The sequence below is a fragment of the Carassius auratus genome, chromosome 31 (assembly GCF_003368295.1).
Source record: "Carassius auratus strain Wakin chromosome 31, ASM336829v1, whole genome shotgun sequence".
Taxonomy (NCBI): domain Eukaryota; kingdom Metazoa; phylum Chordata; class Actinopteri; order Cypriniformes; family Cyprinidae; genus Carassius; species Carassius auratus.
The window spans coordinates 21616430-21641481 of NC_039273.1; the positions used below are offsets into that span (position 1 = coordinate 21616430).

The 25052-nt window shown below is 36.7% G+C and overlaps 1 protein-coding gene across 1 annotated transcript in view; it reads left to right on the forward strand.

Moving 5' to 3' along the window:
- The window catches only part of LOC113050824 (unconventional myosin-X-like), a 59742-nt gene that overhangs the window by 5233 nt on the left and 29457 nt on the right, over nucleotides 1–25052 (forward strand). The window contains exon 2 of the mRNA XM_026214185.1: nucleotides 16525–16623. Within this exon, the coding sequence (XP_026069970.1) occupies nucleotides 16525–16623 (99 nt within the window). The remainder of the gene's footprint in view (nucleotides 1–16524; nucleotides 16624–25052) is intronic.

The window sequence follows — 25052 nt, forward strand, 5'->3', positions numbered from 1 at the left end:
GCATGTGTGTGTGCTTGGGTTTCATTTAGAGAGACCAGCAGAGAGAAGCATTGAGCAAAGTTCTCTCTCTTGACCCAGATCAGCTGCCTCTGCCTGCCTGTGAAGAGCAGATCTGACAGACTGCTCCAAGAAAAAGTGCTAATCTCTTTCTACCACAGATGATGCATGTGTGCCCCTTCCTGTGTCCCCATTCCTCATTTTCCTCTCTCTCTCTGTACATTCATGGCATCATTATAAAGTCTTTTAATTGTTACGGTCCCTGGTACAATCCCGATTCCAAAAAGGTTGGGATACTGTACAAATTGTGATTAAAAAAAGGAATGGAATAATTTACAAATCTCATAAACTTTTATTTTATTCACAACAGTGTTAATTTTGACAGCAAATTCGGATTTAGTCTTAGTCTTAGTCTTTTGAATAACACACCATTTAGTTTTAGTCACATTTTAGTCATCTGAAATGTTTTAGTCTTAGTCTAGTTTTAGTCGACTAAATATCATAAGAGTTTTAGTCTTAGTCTAGTCTTAAGTCTTTTAGTCTTAGTCTAGTTTTTTTTTTAGTAGAACAAAGTCAACTTAGTTGACTTGACTAAATGTTTCCATCAGTCTGTTATGGAATGGTACTTATAAAATAAACACAAGGCCTGCTCTCAATGAAAAATATACATGCTCTCTGAAAAAGATATGCATTCATCCTGAATGATATGCAATGCATATGACATTCTTTCAAGATGAAGTACAGTATTATTGAAATAGACAACCACCTATATTATATTTGTATTGTATGTTCATTCTATTTCTTTATTTGTGCTATTTACACAAAGTTTACATTTTTTTAAGTTTGTTTTTGTTCATTTAAAATAGCACTGCATAGTCTTCACTGTAAAATAAAATATACAATCAAACCAAAATGTATTCAGACACCTTCAACGTTTCTTACAATATCACAGTTTATTTGCTGTAGTTTAGAAATTGGTAATAAAATATGACAATAACTCAATAACAAATTCATCTTGATAATGTCGGATGCAATGCTTATTTTGGTTCAGTCTGTGGTGTGAAAAGGTTGCATTAGCAATTAAAGAAAGAAACACTAAAGCAAAACATGCTCAGGTCCCTAATATGTTTTTTTTTTTTGTATTTTTTAGTCACTAGTAAAACAATATAATCAATTCTATCTGATTTTTGGATTGACTTTGGATAAATTCTTGTTAAAACTACAAGCTAATTCAGTCAAGAGCAGTGAGTGATTTACTTTCATTTCCATACATTAAAGACACTGACAGCAGAGCTAGTAAATTAGGCGCGGTCACTTTAAGAGACAAATGCATCCATTATAAAGATACGCATCCGATTTCTTTCCAACTCTTTACTTTCACTGAAGACATAACTACAGACTTTTTCGAACACACTTTCCAAGACAGGTATTTCAACATATTTAGTATGTATTTGTTGTCGGTACAAAAGCAAGAAGACTTTGAGACGCGTCTCTGCTTGCTACCTGAACACCAGAACACCGCGCTGCTGAATTGAGCTCTTTCACTTTTCGCTCTTTTTCTTATGTTTATTTAAAATGCGATTTGTATTTGTTCGTTCAGGTGCAGGAGGACGCAAATGTCCTGAAGGAGAGCTCGGTTCAGTGTTGCGCGAGTAACCAGCTGCTCAGTTCAACTTTCCCGCATCGCGGGGCTGAAGCCAACTTGATGTGTTGAATGCTCAGAGCACGTTATAAAACGTATTCTTAAAATACACATTTCTGTTTTAATAAATGCTCATATTAAAACATAGCATTACACATAAGTAGGTTCAAAAATAATCAGTGATACATTTACGACCCCATAAAAATTTGGGTCGCAATGGCATTTCAAAAAGTCGCAGTGTAGTTCCCTGTGTAAACAACTTAACTGTTATGAAAACGTCCTCGAAACTGTGCGAATTTCTGCAAACTCATCTTTGTTCTCTTTTCTGTGTAACTGCTGCTGCGTTTGTTTAGCTGTTCCGCTTGCATTTGCCGCGGCTTTTTAAAATGGCTCGCTGCTTTTGCATAGATCAACCTACCCTCAAAGATTCTCTCTCTGATCCAATACTCTGATTGGATCTCTTCTCCATTCGTCCCTCCCATATATTTTCGTCTCATTTTTATTCGTTGACTAAAGTGTCAGTTATATTTCGTCACATTTTTCGTCATCATATCTGACTTTTTATTTAGATTTTATTTAGTTTTCGTCAGTGAAAAAGGTTAGTTGACGAATATTTTTCGTCATAGTCTTCGTCAACGAAATTAACACTGATTCACAATAGAATATAGATAACGTATCAAATGTTGAAAGTGAGACATTTTGAAATGTCATGCCAAATACTGGATCATTTTGGATTTCATGAGAGATTTTTTTACACATTATAAAAAAGTTGGGACAGGTAGCAATAAGAAGCAGGAAAAGTGAAATTTACATACAGTATAAGGAACAGCTGGAGGACCAAATTCGCAACTTATTAGGTCAATTGGCAACATGATTGGTATAAAAAGAGCCTCTCAGAGTGGCAGTGTTTCTCAGAAGTCAAGATGGGCAGAGGATCACCAATTTCCCCCAATGCTGCGGCGAAAAATAGTGGAGCAATATCAGAAAGGAGTTTCTCAGAGAAAAATTGCAAAGAGTTTGAAGTTATCATCATCTACAGTGCATAATCTCATCCAAAGATTCAGAGAATCTGGAAAAATCTCTGTGCGTAAGGGTCAAGGCCGGAAAACCATCCTGGATGCCCGTGATCTTCAGGCCCTTAGACAGCACTGCATCACATACAGGAATGCTACTCTAAATCACAACATGGGCTCAGGAATACTTCCAGAAAACATTGTCGGTGAACATAATCCACTGTGCCATTTGCCGTTGCCCGTTAAAACTCTATAGGTAAAAAAAAAGCCATATATAAACATGATCCAGAAGCACAGGCGTTTTCTCTGGGCCAAGGCTCATTTAAAATGGACTGTGGCAAAGTGGAAAACGGTTCTGTGGTCAGACGAATCAAAATTTGAAGTTCTTTTTGGAAAACTGGTCAACATGACAACATGTCATCCTAAAAAGGACAAGGAAAACCCAAGTTGTTATCAGCACTCAGTTAAGAAGCCTGCATCTCTGATGGTAGAGGGTTGCATGAGTGTGTGTGGCATGGGCAGCTTACACATTTGGAAAGGCACCATCAATGCTGAAAGGTATATCCAAGTTTTAGAACAACATACGCTCCCATACAGATGTCGTCTCTTTCAGGGAAGACTTTGCATTTTCCAACATGACAATGCCAGACCACATACTGCATCAATTACAACATCATGGCTGCGTAGAAGAACGATCCGGGTACTGAAATGGCCTGCCTGCAGTCCAGATCTTTCACCCATAGAAAACATTTGGTGCATCGTAAAGAGGAAGATGTGACAAAGAAGATCTAAGACATCTGAGCAACTAGAAGCCTGTATTAGATAAGAATGGGACAACATTCCTATTCCTAAACTTGAGCAACTTGTCTCCTCAGTCCCCAGACGTTTGCAGACTGTTATAAAAAGAAGAGGGGATGCCACACAGTGATAAACATGGCCTTGTCACAACTTTTTTGATATGTGTTAATGCCATGAAATTTAGAAATCAACTTATTTTTGCCTTTAAAATGATGCACTTTCTCACTTGAACATTTGATGTCATCTTATGTTGTATTCTGAATAAAATCTTGAAAATTTAAACTTCCACATCATTGCATTCAGTTTTTATTCACAATTTGTACAGTGACCCAACTTCTTTGGATAGGGTTTGTAGAATGGTCTCTCATCAAGCCTCACTCGTCTGGAGTGATAGCTTTTTCTTTTATTCAAGTCATTGTCTTTGAAACTGTCAGAATATGAATTAACCCCATGTGCAGAGAAACCAAGTTGCCTCAATCTCAACATTAAGTCTCAGCCTCTGATCATTGCTAGGTTTTTACCTTGGCACATTTTAAACGGGAGGTTACTGAGGATGCAGGGTTACTTTAGTCAAGGAAAATAAAGTATACTCTCCGTGCCTTTTAGGAATATATAGGTTTGAAGTGTCTGACTGCATGACAATAAAATTAAAGGCATAGTTCACCCATAAATTAAAATTCTGTCATCATTTGTTTATTTACAATTTATTATGTAAAAACATACATACAGCACACATAAGCTTCTGTGTTTACAGTATGTTTATGTATGTGTTGATCATTGTTTAAAAGTTAATAAAAGCCTAAATTATATCTATTATTTAAAGCAACCATATTCATATCTCTTCACAGGTCTTTTCCCACATTTTCCGGTTTATCCCTCTGACGCTGCTTTAAACAATCTGTATTGTATAAAGCACTATATAAATAAAGGTGACTTGACTTAATTTGTGTTCCAAAATTAACCAAAGTCACATGTGTTTGGAATGACAAGGTGAGTAAATAATGACTAACTATCCTTTTAAGATTTAGATTTTTCAAGCATTTTTCATCATGAAGTATTTTTGTGTTTTTACTGATAAATTTGATGGACAGACATAAAAACAAAATACTTTTTTTAATTACTAAAAGGTACTTAGTCAATAAACAAAAAACATCCACTAGATATGGATAGAGATTGGAATGGACTCAAAGTTTATTTTTGTTGGACTAGTGAGGGTACAGAAACTGTTTCTGTAGTTAAGTGACATTGGGTCAGGTCATGGCTTAAGCATAATGTATCAGTTTCAATTTGGTCTCACTTGTTGAAGTCTGACAGGTTTATGATTTATGCATTTATTATGAGTCTTCTAGATAGCATTTGAACAGTACACTGTGTGTGTGTGTGTGTGTGTGTGTGTGTGTGTGTGTGTGTGTGTGTGTGTGAAGATGTATTATTTGTGTTGATATACAACAGTCCTAACCTGAGACTCATTGCCATCTGTTCATACCAAGACAAAAAAAAAAAAAAAAAAAAAAAAATGAACAATTAAATGGGAAAGGTAAAATATTGATGACATTATAAGTGGAATAATTATAAGTGGAAGCATATTAGGGGTACAGTTTAATTCCACTTGTTTTACTGAGATACATATAGTCCACCACTTGGAATTTGTCTTCTGTGTCAAATTAAAACTATATATAGTTAGTTATGTAGGACAGTGTGTAGGTACACTACTATATAGTTTGGATTTGGGGTCAATAAGAAAGTGACAGTAAAGATATTTATAATAATATATATAATATTTCTTTTATAAATAAGCACTGTTGTTTTGAAATTTCTATTGATCAAGGAATTCAGAAAAAAAGCCTTTTCAACTTTTTCCAGCATTGATAATAATCATAAATGTTTCTTGAGCAGCAAATCAGCATATTAGAGTTATTTCTACATGATCAGGTGACACTGAAGACTGGAGTAATGGCTGATGAAAAGTCAGCTTCGCGTCACAGGAATAAATTACATTTCTAAAAATGTTAAATTGTAATATTTCACAATGTTACAGTCTTTACTTAATTTGGTGGGCATAAGAGACTTTTTGAAAAATCTTACCAATCCCAAAATTTAAACAGAAGTGTGTATGATACTGATGATATGATTTCTGTATCTTCAAGATGATGAGCTGAGGAAGGTGAGAGGAAAGCCTCAGAATATATGCAGAAGAATACAGTATATGTGTGTGTAAATGAGAGAGAGATGTACCCATCATAAATTAGGTGAGGTGGCTTACACTGACAGTACACACACACAAACATGCTAATAATACACACCCATACTGCATTTGACATTTCCATACAACATGCACTCTAATATTTTTATTTCGCTGCAAAGGCATTCAAAACTCAGTCCAGTTTTTGTCTTTATTTATCTGTGTATTAATTCAGTCCAATTCCCCAATGCAATATTTCAACTTTCATTTACAACCTACTGCCCTGTCCAGTCCACTACTGCCCTAGTTCACACCCAGCACCTGCTGCCACAACCCTGTCCCTCTGTTGCCTTGGCAGCCGTGTGCTTGTGCTAAACCCTTTGATGGGGAGGTGGCAGCCCGAGCTCTGTGGGATTACTGTGACGCAGTGGGTTATTATAGTGATTATAGTGCCCTTATAACACTCACAAAGGCCAGGGTCATCTAGCTGAATCTTCATAGGGAAATCTAGTGGGAAATCACTGGTGTTATGACTTTGAAACTGGTCAAATCGCACAAGCCTCCGTGCAGCCCTTTGGTAGATTATCAGCTTGTGTTTTCTCTTTCTTGCTGGCTGTAGAAGCCTATAATTATCAGAACGCAAACAGCTAGGTCTGTGATGTAATTAACTCCTTTTGTCATTAAAACTGCAGCTTTGGCTTTCCTGATTTAGCATCGCTCGTTTCCCCTGTGATGTCACCCTGCTGTGATTAGAGTCAAAATAAATGACTTACCGAGTGTAGCATGTTAACCCAGCACTTTTTCGGGTCACTTATTGTGAGAGACTTACCTGAATCTCATAATGCCAATGTCACATTTTATAGCAAAATCAAAAGAAAAAATTGTTTGCATCAAGACCATATTCTATAACAGTGGGTTTAATTTTGATATTATTTGATGTCAATTCTATAAAATCCTGTGAATTTAATATGTACAGACATGTTAATTTTTGTAATTTCAATTATACTCAATGGGGATTCTCATTATACTGTAATCTCATTACTGTAATACTGTAATTTTTAGATGTTTTAAATCCACAAATTAGGTACAGAGTACAAAAACAAACATTATGTATAATACTAAACAGCGTTTTTGCGTTATATAATGAGGATTGAGGAGAAATTGTTGAGAAACTGACAAAATAATTTCACTTAATAATAATATAATTGTGAATAATTGTTGTAATAATTGTTAAAATAATTGTACTCTTTACAATGTGGCTTGGCTTTTAAAATAATTGTCCAAAAATGAAAATTCTATCACCATTTCCTCGCCCTCGTTCACCTTGTTCCCCATGGTCTCAAGCAATCACTCACGAATTACACTGACCTGGTTCTCAAGTTTACAAATTCAACTTACAACTGACTTATGTGATTAAGCGGCAGTAAAAGTAGGTCGATTGTTTGGCACTGTATAGACATAATGCACCACTGAGGGACTTTCAGAAATACTGCATACAGTAACATCTGCTCTGTTCTGTACCTGTAGTCCATAAACACATATTCCCACCCTGTCCAGCACAGAAACATATATCTTCCTTCGATGGACAATTAACTCCCCTACTGCCATGGTGAACCGCTTGACCGTTCAGATCTCTGTCTCGCTCCTTTTCCAGATGCATAAATCTGTCAGAGGGTCGTATAAAAGGACATACAGGCATGACAGAGAGGGGGTCTTATTTCTTAGTCTTCATTATTACTGTTTTTAAATCAAATTGGGGCAGAGGGGTGAGAGGGAGGAATGGAGAGGATGAAGAGAAAAGAGTGTGAAGATTGGGACTAAAACACAGCTCGGGAACCATACCAGCCCATCTCAACCCATAGAGGATAATCCTGCATTGTATAAATCACATATTGTATGCATCTTTAATACCTGACATTTATTTATTTGAAAACAATAACATTTTAGACAAATATATTAGCTTTTCTCTAATTATATTTAAGGTTTGGCTGAAATAATAATAATAATAATAAACAAAAATATATTTTTTTCCCAAAGATAAAAACATTTATGCAAAGTTAAAAGATCATTGTTGTTACTGACCTTGTTCAAGCTGAGAATAAAATGCTCCATAAAACCAGTGTGTATGTGTGTGTCTTTAGTGAGTGTTGGTATGTAGGCCATAAATTAAAGAAGGAGGGGAGAGGTGTAGCAATGTGTGACAAAGTCTAGCCTCCTCATCGACTCTAATTTCTTCAGTATGGTGGGAATCTCTCAGGCACCACTTTAAGCATAACAGCTTCATCTATCATTCATTACTCTCACTCTCGTTCTCTGTCCCCTCTCGCACTCCCTCTCCTTCTGTCATGTATATTTGATAGCTGCACAGGAAGTGCAGTGTAATGGCATTTTCACACTGTTATATGTGAACATACATGAAGCTAGGAGACGAGAGGGAGATAAAGGAGCTAAGGAGGAAAGAAGTGGAAAGTTGAGGAAGAGAAAAGTATACTGATGTATAGCTAATCATCAGTTTCATTGAGCAATTGTATATCAAAAAGGAAATTGTGTAAGTCTTAGTCTGTTTGTGTTGTCTTCATTAAATCTATAAATTTGGACCACATTATTTTAAATATCTCAGCTGGTTTTATTGAGAGGTTCTAAAGTATTTCATGTTACATAAATGTAGAAAGCTTATTTATTTGGGAATAAAATTATCATTTAAATTTAACTTGCTGTGGAATTAATTATCAGTGTTTTAAAAGCAGCAGAAAAAAAAGAACCAGGAAATATTTTGGATCAGCAGATGTTATAAATAGTTGGATATTGGTACCTCATAATTTCTTTTTTTATATATAAATATCATTTTAAATACGTTTTTGGCCTTTGCTTGAATATTGTAGATTTTTATTTAATCCACTAAAATGTGTGAAATGTAAAATATATATATATATATATATATATATATATATATATATATATATATATATATATATATATATATATATATATATATATATATATATATATATATATAATAATAATCTTTATTTATTAATTAATGTATTTATTTATTTTTTGCCTTTGTTTGATAAACTATTTTAGGTACCAAAATATCTGTTATATATAACTGTTATTTCTTCAAAATTAAAAAGGGTACCCAAGAAGCTTATTTGTTTGAATAGTCTTCAATTTTATGCACTAAATTTGCCTTACCTGTAAAATTTACTGTAAATTAACTGTTGAGCTGTAAAAATGTCTTTGAAATTAAAAGGGGAACCCAAGCTTCTGGGATTTAATTCTGGAAATAAAGTATAAATGTGGTTATTACACTAGCTTTTGCATTCTTTAATTTTAGTGTGCATAGCAGCAGAAATGAAATCCTGACGGGAACTCACAGAGTGAATCATAGCCATTTGTGCCTTCAGGACAGAGTGCCAACAGTATGGAAAGAAGCTGCTTTTCAGATCACCTGAGCAGCTAAAATTCTCCCTACAGGGCAGAAAGATAGGCAGAGTGTCGGCATAATAACTGAGTGATGTCGAAAACGGAGGAAAAATATCTCAGAAGGTCATGTTGCAGTAATTGAGACTCCAGTGATGAACACTGAAATGTCAGCATGTTTAGGGAAATAGAGGTGGGTGATGGGATGCAGCATTTTCCCTTGGCTAGTGTGTTTATTTTCCCTTTACAGTCAATAGACTCCTTCCATCTTTCTTTTGCCATTTGTCTCTCTCCCTCTCTCTTTGTCCAGCTGTATCATGCTTGATTCCTGATATCCACACATATGCTTCTAGTCTGCATTTTAAATACGTTGCCAAGTGTGCCACAATGCTATATTAATCTTCACAGACTCATTCAGGCACTGTTCCACACACCACACCTCTGTTTCTCATTGTCTATGTTGTTGTCTGATGGAACTGGTAAATTCCCCCACTGATGGGTGGGAAGAGGTTGAGGCTGTCTGGTCTTTAGATGAAGGTTAATTTTAATAATGGCAAGTTCTGTGCAGAGAGCCTTTTCTTGGTTGGGAAGACTTTACATAAAAGTGACTTATTTTTAAGTTTAATGAATTTTTGTGCTGTGTTTTACGTAGTGGTGGAAGACTTTCCTGATAAATGTTGCGATTGCAATTTAAAATGCATTTTAAATGGAAAAATCCTAGATTTTCTGTGCTTGTTTGTAAGGCTAACAATTTGGGCATTTTTATGATTATATATTAGTATGGCTATAAAATAATATAATGTACTAGTAAGAATTTATGTAACATTATAATATATAATATATATTATATTATATATGATATAAATAATATTAAATAATAATAATAATCAGTAGTAGTAATATTAGAAAAAATAATAATTCTTATTACAAAAATATAAAAACTAAATAAAAACTATAATAATTGTTACAATAATTGTACTAGTCCATTTCATAATTCTGGGTTTGTTTAGATTAATCATGTGGCCCTGTGGTCAGGCCGTTAATGTTGCTGGTTCCTTAGGGTCTGCATCTTTTATATTAACCCTCTTCCAGTAAGAGCATGCTTTCCTTATTCCCTCACGTGTATGTGGTTGGATATTTCTTTTACATTTTTCAGCAAATGAAGTCGTTTCTACTGACAGTTGTGCAAGAGCAACAGCAGTTATCTGTTGATGAAGACGTTGAATTCTTTCATCTCTGTTGTGTTCATGCATGATTACCCACTCCTGCTCTCTATATATGAGCTCTCATTAATGTTTTGTTCGTTCAGATCTACACAAATGGCACAAACCAACAGCCTCTGCATCTGTGCTAATGAGCAGCTCCTGTTCCCTGTTAGAGATGCTATCTGCGGCTGTGTAAAGCCAGGAGTTCCTGATAAGAGCATGAAGAATGCTTGAGAAAGAGACAAGTCAAACATCAAAGTCATTTTCAATTTCTGAATTTCTTCCCATGTACACAACGCACATAGTGCCATACGTGTGTAGGGCTGCATGATGAATCGAAATTAAACTGAAATTGTGATATGGCTTTTATCAAATTTTGATTTTCTAATTGCTTAGACTGCAATTTAATTAAATAAATGCATGCAATGTGTGTTCCAGAGTGAATTGTGGCACTGTGTTCATTTGCTCGCTTGTAGTTCATCATCCAAGTGTGGTTTTATGTAAATGCTGTTCCATATGAAATCTTCCCTGCATCTGCTCTGAGTTTTGGTTTCTGTATGATGTGCATTTAGGACATGTGCCAACCATCTTCCCAAAGATGTAATGAGAAATTGTGCAGCACTATATTTATACTGCTGTCACTTGTCACAGTTTCTTCCAGAACAATTGCTGTTTTTGGTACTGTACCGTGCATATGTAAATTACCTTTGTTATAATAGTGTCTGTGAATTGGCATTAATATTAGTTATGGGTGTGATAATTTGATTTCTGAGTAACCCATTTTTGTTTAAATAAATAGTTTGTATAGGCTTTGAAGGGAGTTTTGTGTATTTGAATTGAACAATAAATTTTTTTCCCCAAAAAAGCAGGAACATTTGCTTTCCATGATGTTTCTCCTTTTAATGTCTTCTGATGGGAATGAAATGTGTGCATAGCTCAGCTGTCTGTTGTGAGTGTTTTTCTGCCTGCATGGCTTGGTTCCTTTACCCAGGGGCAGAGCAGCCTGTCTTTGGTCTTCACCACTGTAGTTCCCCTGACTGGAGGTGGGAAGGCAGTCATAGTCAACCATCTGTTGACAAAGAACATCTTCTATCTGTTTATCAGTCTGTCTTTTAGTCTGCCTGTCTGTCTGCCTATTTATCGTCCAGAAATTCTAAATTCATGTGTAATAGAGAAGGTCATTTGCTTCAGAATCAGTACGGCTAATGTCCATGTCTGGAAAACTCACATTCATTTTGGGGTTTGGGGTGGATTCACAAATGATTCTGAGTTTGTTTGTGGGCAGGAGTGAGTTCTTGTATGTCAGTTACATGCTTGTGTTGACTAGCAGTGGGTTTCTAGGTTTTTTTCAAATACTTATTTAATACTGGCAATCTGGCATTTTACAGGGCTCTCAAGTCTCACGCATTGGGCGTGAGACCCACGCATTTCAGAATCAGAAATCAGAATCAGAAAGAGCTTTATTGCCAAGTATGTTTGCGCATACAAGGAATTTGTTTTAGTGACATAAGCTTCCAGTACACAGAGACACCAACACACAGACAAAAAAAAAAAAAATGTTGCCAAATAAATAAGTGTATAAACAATTGTGCTATAAATGATAATGGGATAGGATTGAAAAAGATGCAGGGATGTACTAGGATGGAGGGGTAACAAATAAATATAAGGTGTAACACCATCTGGGCCTGGTGCTTTTCTTCTTTTGTTCTTCTTGAAGACCTGGCGCACATCATCTTCACAGATTTGAAGAGCAGTAGGTGTGGAACGGGGGATTGCAGGAGGTGTTAATGGTTGTGCAGGGAGATGGTCAGAATGGGTGTTGGGGGTTTCAAATCTGCAATAAAACTCATTCAGGTCGTTAGTAGGGATGCACGATAATATCGGCACAATATCGGTATCGGCCGATAAAAGCTTAAAATGACCATTATCGGTATCGGCCGATATGAATATTTCTGCCGATGAGCCAAACCGATATTCTCCAAGTGAAATAATTGACCTGTTTTTCAGATGTGAATGTCTGTCTACATTTGTAAAATAATAAATTTATGGTAGAATCAGTACAGAAGAGATACATGGATTTCTCTTCAGTAAAATTAAAGTTTAAATATATCAGTATATATTTGTATATATATCGATATCGGTATCGGCATCGGCCAAAATTATTTTGAAAATATCGGCATATCGAATATCGGCCAAAATCCAATATCGTGCATCCCTAGTCGTTAGCAAGTCGTTGATTAGCCTCAGTGCAAGGGGATGGTGTCTTGTAGTTTGTGATGGCCCTCAGTCCTCTCCAAACTGAAGTTGAGTCGTTGGAAGAAAACTGGTCTTCCAACTTTTTAGCGTAGGTCTTTTTAGCTGCTCTGATCTCTTTGTTCAGTGTGTTCCTGGCCTGATTGTACAAGACCCTGTCCCCATTTCTGCATCCTCTTTGGCCTGACGAAGATGTCTGAGTTTTACTGTAAACCATGGCTTATCGTTGTTGAATGTTAAATAAGTCCTGGTAGGAATGCAAACATCCTCACAGAAACTAATATAGGATGTTACAGTCTCTGTGAGTTCGTCCAGATCGGTGGTAGCAGCTTCAAAAACACTCCAATCAGTGAGGTCAAAACAAGATTGTAAATCCTGCTCCGTTTCGCTGGTCCATCTCTTCACAGTCCTTACTACAGGTTTAGCAGAATTAAGTTTCTGTTTGTAGGATGGTATAAGATGAATCAGACAGTGATCAGAATTTCCCAAAGCTGCTCGTGGAACAGAGTGATATGCGTCCTTTATTGTGGTGTAACAGTGATCCAATATATTACTGTCTCTGGTGGGACATGTAACATGCTGTCTGTATTTTGGCAGTTCACGGGAGAGATTGGCTTTATTAAAGTCCCCCAGAATGATTAAAACAGAGTCCGGGTGTTGTTGTTCTGTCTCTGTGATCTGATCAGCAAGTTTCTGTAAAGCTGAGCTCACGTGCGCTTGCGGATGGATGTAAACACTAACCAGAATGAATGAGTGAAACTCCCGCGGCGAATAGAACGGCTTGCAGTTGACAAACTGCATTTCTAGATCAGGACAGCACATCTTCTAACACAGTTACATCTCTACACCACCGCTCATTGATGTAAAAGCATGTCCCGCCGCCGCGCGATTTCCCCGTGGATTCCGATTCACGATCCGCTCTGAACAGCTGAAAGCCCGGCAGATGGAGCGCGCTGTCCGGTATGGCGTCATTCAGCCAGGTTTCCGTGAAACACAGAGCAGCAGAGTGAGAGAAATCCTTATTTGTCCGAGAGAGCAGAAGGAGTTCGTCTGTTTTGTTAGGTAGAGAGCGGAGATTTGCCAGATGGATGCTAGGCAACGGCGTTCGAAATCCGCGTTTCCTGAGTCTGACGAGCGCTCCCGCTCGTTTCCCCCGTCTGCGCGTCCTGAAGCGTTTGATCAGCGCCGCCGCTCCTCCGATAACAACGTTCAGTAAAACGTCTGAATAATTTAAATCTGGTAAAAGATCTTGTGGTGTGTTCTGCCGAATGTTCAGCAATTCATCCCTGGTGAAACTGATAGTGTTTGTTAAACAAAAAACAGGAAAAACAAACAAAAACAGTACAAACACTGGAGAGCCAAGCACTGAAGCAACCATGCGCGGCGCCATCGAGTACTCAGAGTACTCATTTCAACCTGTTCACACGCTCACACGCCACACCTTGTATTTCTCACGCAGAGACATTATGAGGATAACGCCCACCAAGTTGCAGCGCTATTTTTTAAACAGTGAAACAGGTAACGTAGAGGAATCAAGTGAGTTCCCCGACGGCCCTGAGACGCACCAGATAATCGAATAAAAAAATATAGCTACTGATCAGCCAATCAGAAAATAGCATTGCTGTATCTGGGTAAGATTTCCACAGGCTGGTGCGCAAAACAGATTCAGACTCTCGCTTAAGTAGGTAACATAACGGCTACAGAAGAGGACAGCGGCTGTCACATTTTAAATGATTTACATGTCGCCGAACTAATTTCTACGGACATATCAACGTGGGAGAAGAACATCCTATGAGTACAGTAGGCCTAAGTCATGGCACCATTGCTGGGGAATATATGTGACCCCCCCCCCCCCTCCCAGTTTTTGTTCAACTCCATTGACTTGCCAAGATAATGACCCCTATTTTCACTATATGATTATTTTTTTTTTTATTCAATATATGCATTTTCAAAAAAAAAAATTAACAGTCTAAGATATATTTTGGTCTGATGGTTATTATGAACCCGACACACACGCAATTTTGGCCATCGTACGTGGTCGGCCGTAGCTTTTGCGCCTATTATTAGCCCACTATTATTTCTTTTATAGCTAATGTTACACGTTAAAGGAGATGGGGGCTACTCTGACAGTTTTATATAAGAGACTTAAATAGGCCTATCCATAATACTTGTTGGCAGTACCCATAATAGTTTGAATTATTTGTAGTTTTTTCTTTCCTTGTATTTCTACTGCACAACATCCTGGTCCCCATTTTGAAAACGTTTTGCCTAGGATATTTCATTATTTTATCCAATGTATAATATTAATTATTGCATTCATCTATTTCAAAGATGTCAGGGGAAGAGGCAAAGGAGCTTTCTTTCATGCTTTGCTCTAAAAGATCAGCTCCCTAAAAAGGTGGCTAGGTCAGAGGAGGAGACTGTGGAGAAGACAGTGGAGGAGGCAATTAGGTTGCCAGTAGAGGATGGGTCCATGGAAGACACTGTGGAGGACACCATAGAGGAAACAGTGGAGAACCCACTGGAAACAGGGAAAAAGAGAGGGTTAAGTAGAGCAGCCACCTATAGGTGTTCCTTTAAGAAGGAGTGGTCAACCCGATGGCCATTCATCACAATGGGAACCACCAGCTCTTTTTGGTGCTTAGTCTGCAGACGAAAACTCCTGTGTCCATCAAGGTGTTGAGGGACACAAGCAGGGAGGATTTCTAAAATAGCTGCATTGGTGTTGGTGCTCCCGCATTCAAATGCCTATGCTGAGAGGGTTTTCTCCATGGTGGGGTTAAACGAGACCAAAACCAGGAACAGCTTAGCACTTGATGGAACCCTGTCATCGATCATGACAGTAAAAATGGCTGGCCTGGAACCACAGTGCTATAACACAATAAAAAATAAACAACACTGACCATTTTCTCTCTCTCTCACTCACTCTCTTACTCACTCACTCACACTCACACACACACACACACACACACACACACACAAATAAATGCTGAATTAAATAAATATTATTTTATTTGTAAGAATATGTGTCATTTATGAGATCAGATACCCATCCCCATTAAACCCCTGCCACCATCGCGGCTGCCGCAAAAATCTCACTCTGAGCCCTGATTTTACCATTGTGACAACTAACATCTTATACTGTGAGTATTATAGAATGTTGTTACAAAATAATACTGTAAATGTAAATGGATGTGTCTTCTGGACCATTTAATGCTTCGAAAGTAATATGTGATTTTCTGTTGGAGCTGGTGATAGTGTATTGAGTTTCCTCTTTGAAGCTAAGGGCTTATCGATCAGTTTCCCAATTATTAGTAGTTAACATCATACAGCTGGCCATAATTCACTTCACTGCTATGGAGAAGAACAGGAAGACACAGCCGAAATGACATCATTGCTCACTATGCTGTGTGTTATTGCATTTACAAATTATAATGTGGCGAAATTCAGTAAAGCACAAAGCTCCCATGATAAATCTGCTTAGTCTGAAAACATTTCATACTTCATTTGTGATTGTTTATTCCATTATACTGTGTGAGAAATGTAGTTGGGTCATTCTATTAAACATGTGCCTTGCCCAGTCTGATGGTGAGAAGTATACATTTGAAAAGTTTTAAACATTCCTTTAGTCAAGTATTTTTTTAAGTGTAAGCAAATTGCCTTGTGTAATTTTTGATTAATTGAATATATTTCAATGTCAGAATATAATGTACACTACACTGTAGAAAAAAAACGGTGTAGGATTTACTTTTAAACAATCTTTTTGTAAAGTTGGTGACTTTAAAATTCTTTTGTGTCTAAGCTTTGTGTGTGGGCATCTATGAGTGTTTGGAAATGAAACACCACCCACCGGTCACCCTGAAAGTCACACATTTCGACAGGGAATGACTACATGAAGATTTTGTGTTTTATTGTTGTGTTTCATTGTTCTGTGACTCTTACAAGCAACTGGGACATATAATCTGGGACTGTGCTGATTTGTGTCTGACTGCTTTTGTGTGTGTTTTGCAGGGTTCTCGAGTGTGGGTGAATCATAAAGATCAGCTGGTTCCGTCTACAGTCAACTCATGTGAAGATGGAACCCTGGTGCTCACCACCGACTACGGGGAGGTAAGACATAAACACACACACATGCAAACACACAGATGTTGCCCTTTATGGCTGAATGGGTGTTGTGTGAGTCAGAGATTACGCTGGGTTGATATTGTGCTCTGAATGTCATCATAACAGGGCTGAGGAGTTGTGTGTGTGCATATGCATTTTTGTGTGTGTGTAAGTCGGCCATCTGCACATCAGACTCTAAATCAATGCGTTCCCCTCCCATAAATGTCCATGTGAAAAGCATTATATCATATGACTGACCATAATGCACTCCCAACAGTCTACATGAGCTTTTGGCCTGTTCTGGTGCAATGTGATATATGCAGAGAAATAATCACAGAAACAAAAAACATGATCGAAAGAGAGACAGTGGAAGAGAGAGAACACTCTTATTTTAGTGCAGAGATATCCACTAATATATACTTTCACGTGATGCAGCTGTAAAAAAAAATTATCAGACCTTTCGTACGAAACCCAAAAAGCCATTTCTTATAACCAGCTGGCATACCTGCACAAGCAATAATGTCATTTAAAGACTGAAAAACTTCTGTTGTATTGTCATATCACGTTCACACAGAATTGCAAGGTGGTCCAGTGAAAGCTTTGATTTGCACTGAACACTGAAGAAAGACTTCTGTTCTGAGGGTCTGTGCATAGTTTTAATATGTGCCTCATTCTGTCATCTCAGTGTAGAAATAAAATTAGCAGCTCCTTTTTATGTCATGACCATTAAATGGTAGTCTATTTGGACTTTGCAATGTTGAAAGTACAGTTAATCTGCCATGAATCGCAGGGACTGAAAGCAGCAGGCATCTTTTAAGATGGTCTCAATTCAGCACGCTTTATCTTTGTTCGCTGAGTATATATATCATAATTGCAAATCACTCACAAAAGTTTGCAGACACCCAAAAGGTACTTGCTTGATAGCTGTTTTGCCATGGCTGTGAGCAGATGTATGATGTGAGAGCCTTATTATATTTCCTTCATAAATGTCCCGCTGTTCTTTCGTTGTATTTCCTGTACATGGCACTATTCTGAAATCTCAAAATGGAAAATATGGAATTCAATTATCTCATGTAAAACACACCTCAGAGAGTTTTAAATAGTTTTGTCAATGTTTTGGAGTCTGTTAAACAAACTTTTAGTGTCTATTACATCTCCTTACAATTCAGTGAGCAAAACTGCCTGTGTTTCAAGGTTTAATTGTAATCAAATGGTTGTATTAGCAGTTAAACTCCCCACACACAGTGCTGATAGAGGAAAGTAGTTTGTGATGATTATGGGTTGTTGGAACTGGCAGAGCTGTGATGTCAGGCTAATAATAACAGCTGTGCTGGCCTGGATTCAGCTCAGAGAGAGAGAGAGAGAGAGACTGCACAGCAGGGAAGGGTTATCTGGATGTACAGATGCATACCGGAAGCCTGGTTGCATGTGTGTTTTTGTCTACAAACATTTGTGTTTGCATCTATGTGGTGCATACTGTATATGTTTATTCATGTGTGTGCTTGGTATGGATGGGAAAGATGTCAAGAATATCATATCATAGCTTTTTTCAGGCAATTTCACCACTATTCTTTTTCATGTTGGTTTAAAAACTATTTTTATAATACTGAGTATAGCAAAACTAAATTCCAATATAGCCCTACAAGGTAACAAAACATAAAAGACAAAAGAATGTTTGACCACTTGGTTGATATGACCAGTGACACAGTGGTGGACTGTGCTGAAGTCCTACAACGGTCATCTAGAATTACTCTTCAAATGACTCTTAAACAGACATTAAGGATAGATTTTCAGCCGACTAACAGTTAAACTCAGTGATTTATGATTATACTTTTTTAATGATTTCCAATGTCTTTGGAAACCACAAAAGGGGAATTCACACTTGAAGCAACAAATGTGATTTCATTTCAGTGAGATTTGGGTTGACATGAGCTGTTGGCAATTTGATCAAAGTGCTCGATCAACTTTAGGCAAATGGAAGTGATGTCTACTAATGGAAAATCATGTTATCTGCTACAGTGGACACTGCATTTGAGATTGATGGAACTTAATGCTTAATACTTTCTCCAATCCCAGTTTAGTATACAGAGGCAACAATATAATTTCTTAATTGATTTCACCCATTTCGACCCGCTCGATATATTAACATTAACTTCCAGTTGACCAACCAAATATAAATGGAGGGAGTGTTGTAAAAAAACTATTTTTACAATTACATTACGTTTGGAAATGCCAGTGATGCAAAAGTTACACATTTCAGCTTTAAGGAGACAGTTCATCAAAAAATATTAAATTCAACCAAACTTTTGTCATACTCATGCTGTTTCAAACATGTATGCTTTTCTTTATTCTCTGGAACAAAAAAGATATTTGAAAAAAAATAAAATAATAATAATCATAAGTGTAAGTCAGTAGGGTCCAGTGACTTTCATTATATGGGCATAAACAGTTGTAACGTTCTTCAGAATATCTTCTTTTGTGTTTTATAGAATAAAGCCAGTCATTGAAACAACGTAAGAGTAAATAAATTATGACAGGCAGAACTTCCACTTTTAAAAAATAAATTACTCAAAAACATAGTAATAAGCAGTTAGGTTTTATCTAAGTCTGCATTTCCCCAATATTTCCTCTGTGCTGGTATGATACATGCCCTGAACAAGAGAGCTTGCTCTGACATGAGAACATTCATTCTCTACAGTAGTCCATTCCCTCCTCCATAAATCAATACACCAATCCAACATTCTTCTGGGTCTCTCAAGCAACCTCTCCAGGAAACCCCAACATCTTCCTGGAGGTCGCCTCACCCATTGTTTTGGGCCAGAGATAATCCTAAAGTCTTGGTCCAAAGGGGTAGATAAATTGTTTTGCATGTGTAGGAGATTCGTTTAGATGTGGCAACCCTGTTGGAGAAAGCTGAATTTTTTATGTGGGTTTTAAGGAATGCTATAGTGTTGAGCTGGATGCAAACCGACATCTCTCTTGCAATTTCACTCGCTTTATTTCTCTCTCGCTCTGTTGTTTCTGATTTGGTTAATAATTTAGTTAAGGGTGGTTGTGACCCCATTCCTGCAGTGGTTCTGACCGAGTTACTGGGACAGGATGCGTGTTATCCATGCATGCTTGTGTGGATTGTACATGTAAATTGAAACATTTTAGAAATGTACTAGAAACAACAACTAAGATATACAAATGTAACCAAGACCAAAATTCAAAAAGATGCAACCTGCTGTTTCTGTTAAACTATATTAAAAATGAAAAAAAAAAAAAAACATGTATAATACAAAAATATATTAAAGGAATAGTTTCCCCCACAAAATAAAAATTTGCTGAAAATGTACCATCAGGACTTCCAAGAAGTAAATTAGTTTGTTTCTACATTGTAACAGATGTGAAGAAATTTAGCATTACATCACTTGCTTACCAATGTATGCAAGTGAATGATGTCATTAGAATGAGAGGTCAGCTGATAAACAAATCCCGTTCATGTGATTCCAGTCCATCAGTTAACTTTTTGAACTGAAAATGTGTATTTGTAAGCAACGGATCCAAAAATTTTGCCAAAATATCAGTAAATAATCCATAATAACACTTTCTCCAGGAAAGTCGGTCCGCTGTTATTTTGGCTGTTTTTGATTGTAAATGGTGCTGTATCTGTGTATATTTCTCTCCTGATTCAAATTAGGCTTTTTCACTGGGGAAATAAATAGTGATCGACCGATATTGATTTTTTTATAACCGATACCGATACCGATTATTTGTATGTTTATGTACCCGATAACCGATATGCAGAACCGATATTTATTTACTGTTATACTTCTGTTTCTGACAATTATTACAAAACAAATGAGCTGAACAAACCATTTTATTTATAACAATCACTCCCTCCTTGCATACAAAAAAACAAAGCATTATATTTATACACAAATAAATAGAGGGGTCTGAGTCCCAAAAATTTAAGCGCACTGTTACTAAGTGTCTTTGTTTTAAAATAAAAGCTTTGATGAGGTAAAAAAATAAAAACAGGTAAAAAAATAAAGCACAAAAATGATTCTAACATATTGGTGGGGGCGGGAGGGCTATTTAGGAGTGCATAGCTATATAGTAGTGTAACTTAATACTCCCAGTTAAGCAGAACTAGGTTTTAGTGTAGAAAACAGAGTCTTTCAGCATTCTGCCCTGTAAGCCTGCTTCCTTCAAAAATTTTATGCAGTGGCATTGCTTGAGGCTTCCTAATCATCAACCCAGTCAGGTGCTGAGCAATATGAACGAACTTTTTTTCCCGAGACTATATAAAGTTAAACAGCACTTATCAGTTGGCATTTTATGATCTAGATTCAATCTAACATTAGATCATGAAATGCCAACTGACAAAGTGCTGTTTGACTTTAATTTAATCAACCGCGATCGCGCATGGAGATAATAAATAATTAATTTCCACAAAGCGGTATATGTAGCCTATATGTGTATTAGCGAAATAATTGTTATGTAGTAAATGATAATATAATCTAGGGTGTTTAAACAAGATAATCTTGTCAAAAGTTTCATTCAGTGGCATTGCTTGAGGCTTCCTGATCATCAACCCAGTCAGGTGCTGAGCAATATGAACAAACTTTTTTCCCCCGAGACTATATAAAGTTAAACAGCACTTGTCAGTTGGCATTTTATGATCTAAATTTAATCTAACGTTAAATCATGAAATGCCAACTGACAAAGTGCTGTTTGACTATAACTTAATCAACCGCGATCGCGCATGGAGATAATAAATAATTAATTTCCATAAAGCGGTAGGCTATATTTATATATGTATTAGCGAAATAATTGTTATGTAGTAAATGATAATATAATCTAGGGTGTTTAAACAAGACAATCTTGTCAAAAGTTTAATTCAGTGGCCGTGCTTAAGCCTCCAGATCATCCATCAGTTGCTAAGCAATATGAACAAACTTTCTCTTCTAGACTAATGGTGAGCAAATACAACAGATAAAGAATTAAATTCAACGCTTTTATTTTCAACATGCACTCATTCATATCTGTTTTATTTAATTCATGTAAAGATACGTCTTTATTGGGGCAGGACATGATGAATTACACTACGTGACTCAATGAGTTCGTCTCAATTGTTTAGAAACAAGCTGCATAAATTAACTATATCAGGAATTTATGTCTCAGATCTCATTTGTGCATGTCTGTTATGTTAAATAAAGTTTATTAATCAAAGCAAACCAAGTAGAACATATATTTACCTGTGCACTGAGTTGTTGTTGACTGATCTCCTCAGACGCCCGGGCTGCAATGGCGGAAATCTCAAAACGGCCACAAGATGGCGCCGTAAATCGGCGAATCCGATATTACAAAACCGATACCCGATTATGGAAAAATGCTTAAATATCGGGAAAAATATCGGTAAACAGATACATCGGTCGATCACTAGAAATAAATATTATGGAAAGAGGACTTATATTTTAGCCAGAAGCAACCTCTTAATGATGAATTTGTTTATTACAAACACACAGCTTTTTGCTTCATAAGACGTTAATTGACTATGGTTGTTTGGATTACTTGTGGATTTTTGTGATGAGCTGTGGGTGAGTACATTTTCAGAGAACTTACATTTTCGGGAGAACTATTCCTTTTAGAGAATAGGGAAAAATTGTTATCTTAACCTTCTCACGATAGTAGTAATGTAGTAATGCTAGCAGGGTTCTTCTGACTTTGTCACAGGGCTTTATTGTGTTGATAGAGTTTAATTCCATCATATAAGATTGCATTGTCAGCCTTGTCCTTTCAGGTTGAATTTGAGGATGTGAAAAAGGTCACTTATAATGTCAGTGGTCATAATGTTGGGCTTCTCCTTTCAGGTTGAATTTGAATTCAAGTCAATGTGTTTGTATATTTTGTCAGCATATCAGCAAATCTGGTGTGTTTTCCCATAGTCCCCAGCTTGAATAAATGTGTGTGGGTTCTTTTTTTGGTGAGTGTGTATTTGTGTGTGTGCCCTCCGGAGCATTAGTCAGTGAGTATCTCCTTCCTACCATTCACGCTGAGGTTATTCTTCTGCTTCAGTGCTTTAGTGTGTGTGTGTGTGTGTGTGTGTGTGTGTGTGTGTGTGCACCTAAAGTCCACCTAAAGCGTTCACAGGTTCGTTATAGGATTTAAAAACTCTGTGGCACAAATATAGACGTGACCTAAATTACTGAAGTTAACTATATGAGTTCACATGCAACTCTGAGCTTCAGCGCTCGAAGGCATCTCACCAACCCCCTCCTGAGATGGCCTTTCTGTGTGTCGGCATGTAAGTGAAATAGTGAAAATAGTGAAATTATCACTATTTTCACAAAAATATAATATAAATAAATAATATTTTAAATTACACTGAAAAAAATTATAAACGCAACGCTTTTGTTTTTGCCCCCATTTTTCATGAGTTGAACTTAAAGGTCTAAGATGTTTTCTGTGTACACAAAAGGCCTATCTCTCTCAAATATTGTTCACAAAACTGTATAAATCTGTGTTAGTGAGCACTTCTCCTTTGCCGAGATAATCCATTCACCTCACAGGTGTGGCGTATCAAGATGCTGATCATGCTGGCCATGCAAGAACTGAGATGATCCTCAACGTTGACATCAGCAAACCCCTCACCCACACAACGCCATGCACGCTGTCTGCCATCTGCACTGTACAGTGAAAACCGGGATTTATCCATGAAGAGAACACCTGCCCAAAGTGCCAGATGCCATTGAATGTGAGCATTTGCCCACTCAAGTCGGTTACGACGACGAACTGCTGTCAGGTCGAGACCCCGATGAGGACGACGAGCACGCAGATGAGCTTCCCTGAGACCTAAACAACCTAAGACACACCTGTGCAATAATAATGCTGTCTTATCAACATCTTGATATACCACACCTGTGAGGTGGATGGATTACCTCGACAAAGGAGAAGTGCTCACTAATACAGATTTAGACAGATTTGTAAACAATATGGGAGAGAAATAGTCATTTTGTGTACATAGAAAAAGTCTTAGATCTTTGAGTTCAGCTCATAAAAAGGGGCAAAAACAAAAGTATTGCGTTTATAATTTTATTTAGTGTATATTAAAATAGTTTACATTTATTTGCGAATTGTACTAATATTGCACTATATTACTGTTTTACTGTCTTTTTTGTTCAAATAAGTATAACCTAAGCATAAGAGATTTTTGAGCAGTATTGTAATTATTTGTAGTTAAAAGGCCAAAATTAAAATAATTAATTATTATTGTGAAAGGTGAATGCACTGAATATACATGTCAAAAATGGCTTTAAAATCCATATATTGTTTGTTTTATTTCCAAATCACGGAACATAATGTGGCTAAACACATCAGTCCCCAGCAATCCAGCTGTTTATCAGATTATCTAAAGGTAGACTCAGAGATTATTCACTCAGGACACGTTCTTTTATTTCTTCTTAGATATCACTTTTGGTCTGTATGCACAGAAAGACATATGTCTTTAACCATCACGTCAAAACTAATATTTTCAGTGTCACACTCCATGTGGGCAATGTTTTTAATGCAAAATTAAACATGCATCTCTGGACCCCCACATTCTGTTGCATTTCTGTTTCTCTAAACGTGTGAAAGTAGGTCATTGGTGCTTATAGTCTTTCTCTCTCATGCTCTTTTCCAGCTTTCGTCTGAATCATGCAAAGCAGCTTCAAACATCAAACAGATTTGCAGGAATATCCATGCACTGAGGGGAGAGAGATGGAGCTTCTGTGTGTGTGTGTGTGTGTGGGTGGGTGGAGAAAATGGAGCATGAACATCTCCTCATCTCCTCTTTTCAGCTTCTAAACTTACAGTCATCACAGACTCACAGCAAAACACAAACACACACTCTTTTACTTTTTAAACAAATGAGGATGACCTGAAAAAGAGGTTTTAAGAGATTTAGTCAGGTTTAGTTCACTTCTGGGTAAAATTCTGTCCTCAAAATAAGTAGTTTTTTTAAACATTCAGTTTATCATTTTGCATATATGAATGTTACTTTTGAATGTTTTTTGAACAATCTAAAACAAGTAGTAACATTTATAAAACAGTGAATGTCCAACTTTAATGTTTCGGGGGAAGAAAAGTTCCATAAAAAATGTATAAATCATGTTTTTCTTTTAATGTTTTTAAAGACAAGATTTGTAAAAGAGAACATTATTAATTAAGAATAGAACTAGAACTTTGAAAAAATATTATATTTGAACAAATATTCCTATTAATCTTACTAGAACCTTTGTTCCTTTGCCAGAACTTTTTATTCCTTTGCCACAATTCAGAGTATGTTTCCTGTTTGCTTGGTGTATGTTAGTTATGTATAAAAGTTACTGTCAAGCTCCAAAAAAAAATACCATAAAAGTACAGTAAAAGTAGTAAGTAGTAGACTTTTGTGCTATATATCAGGTCTT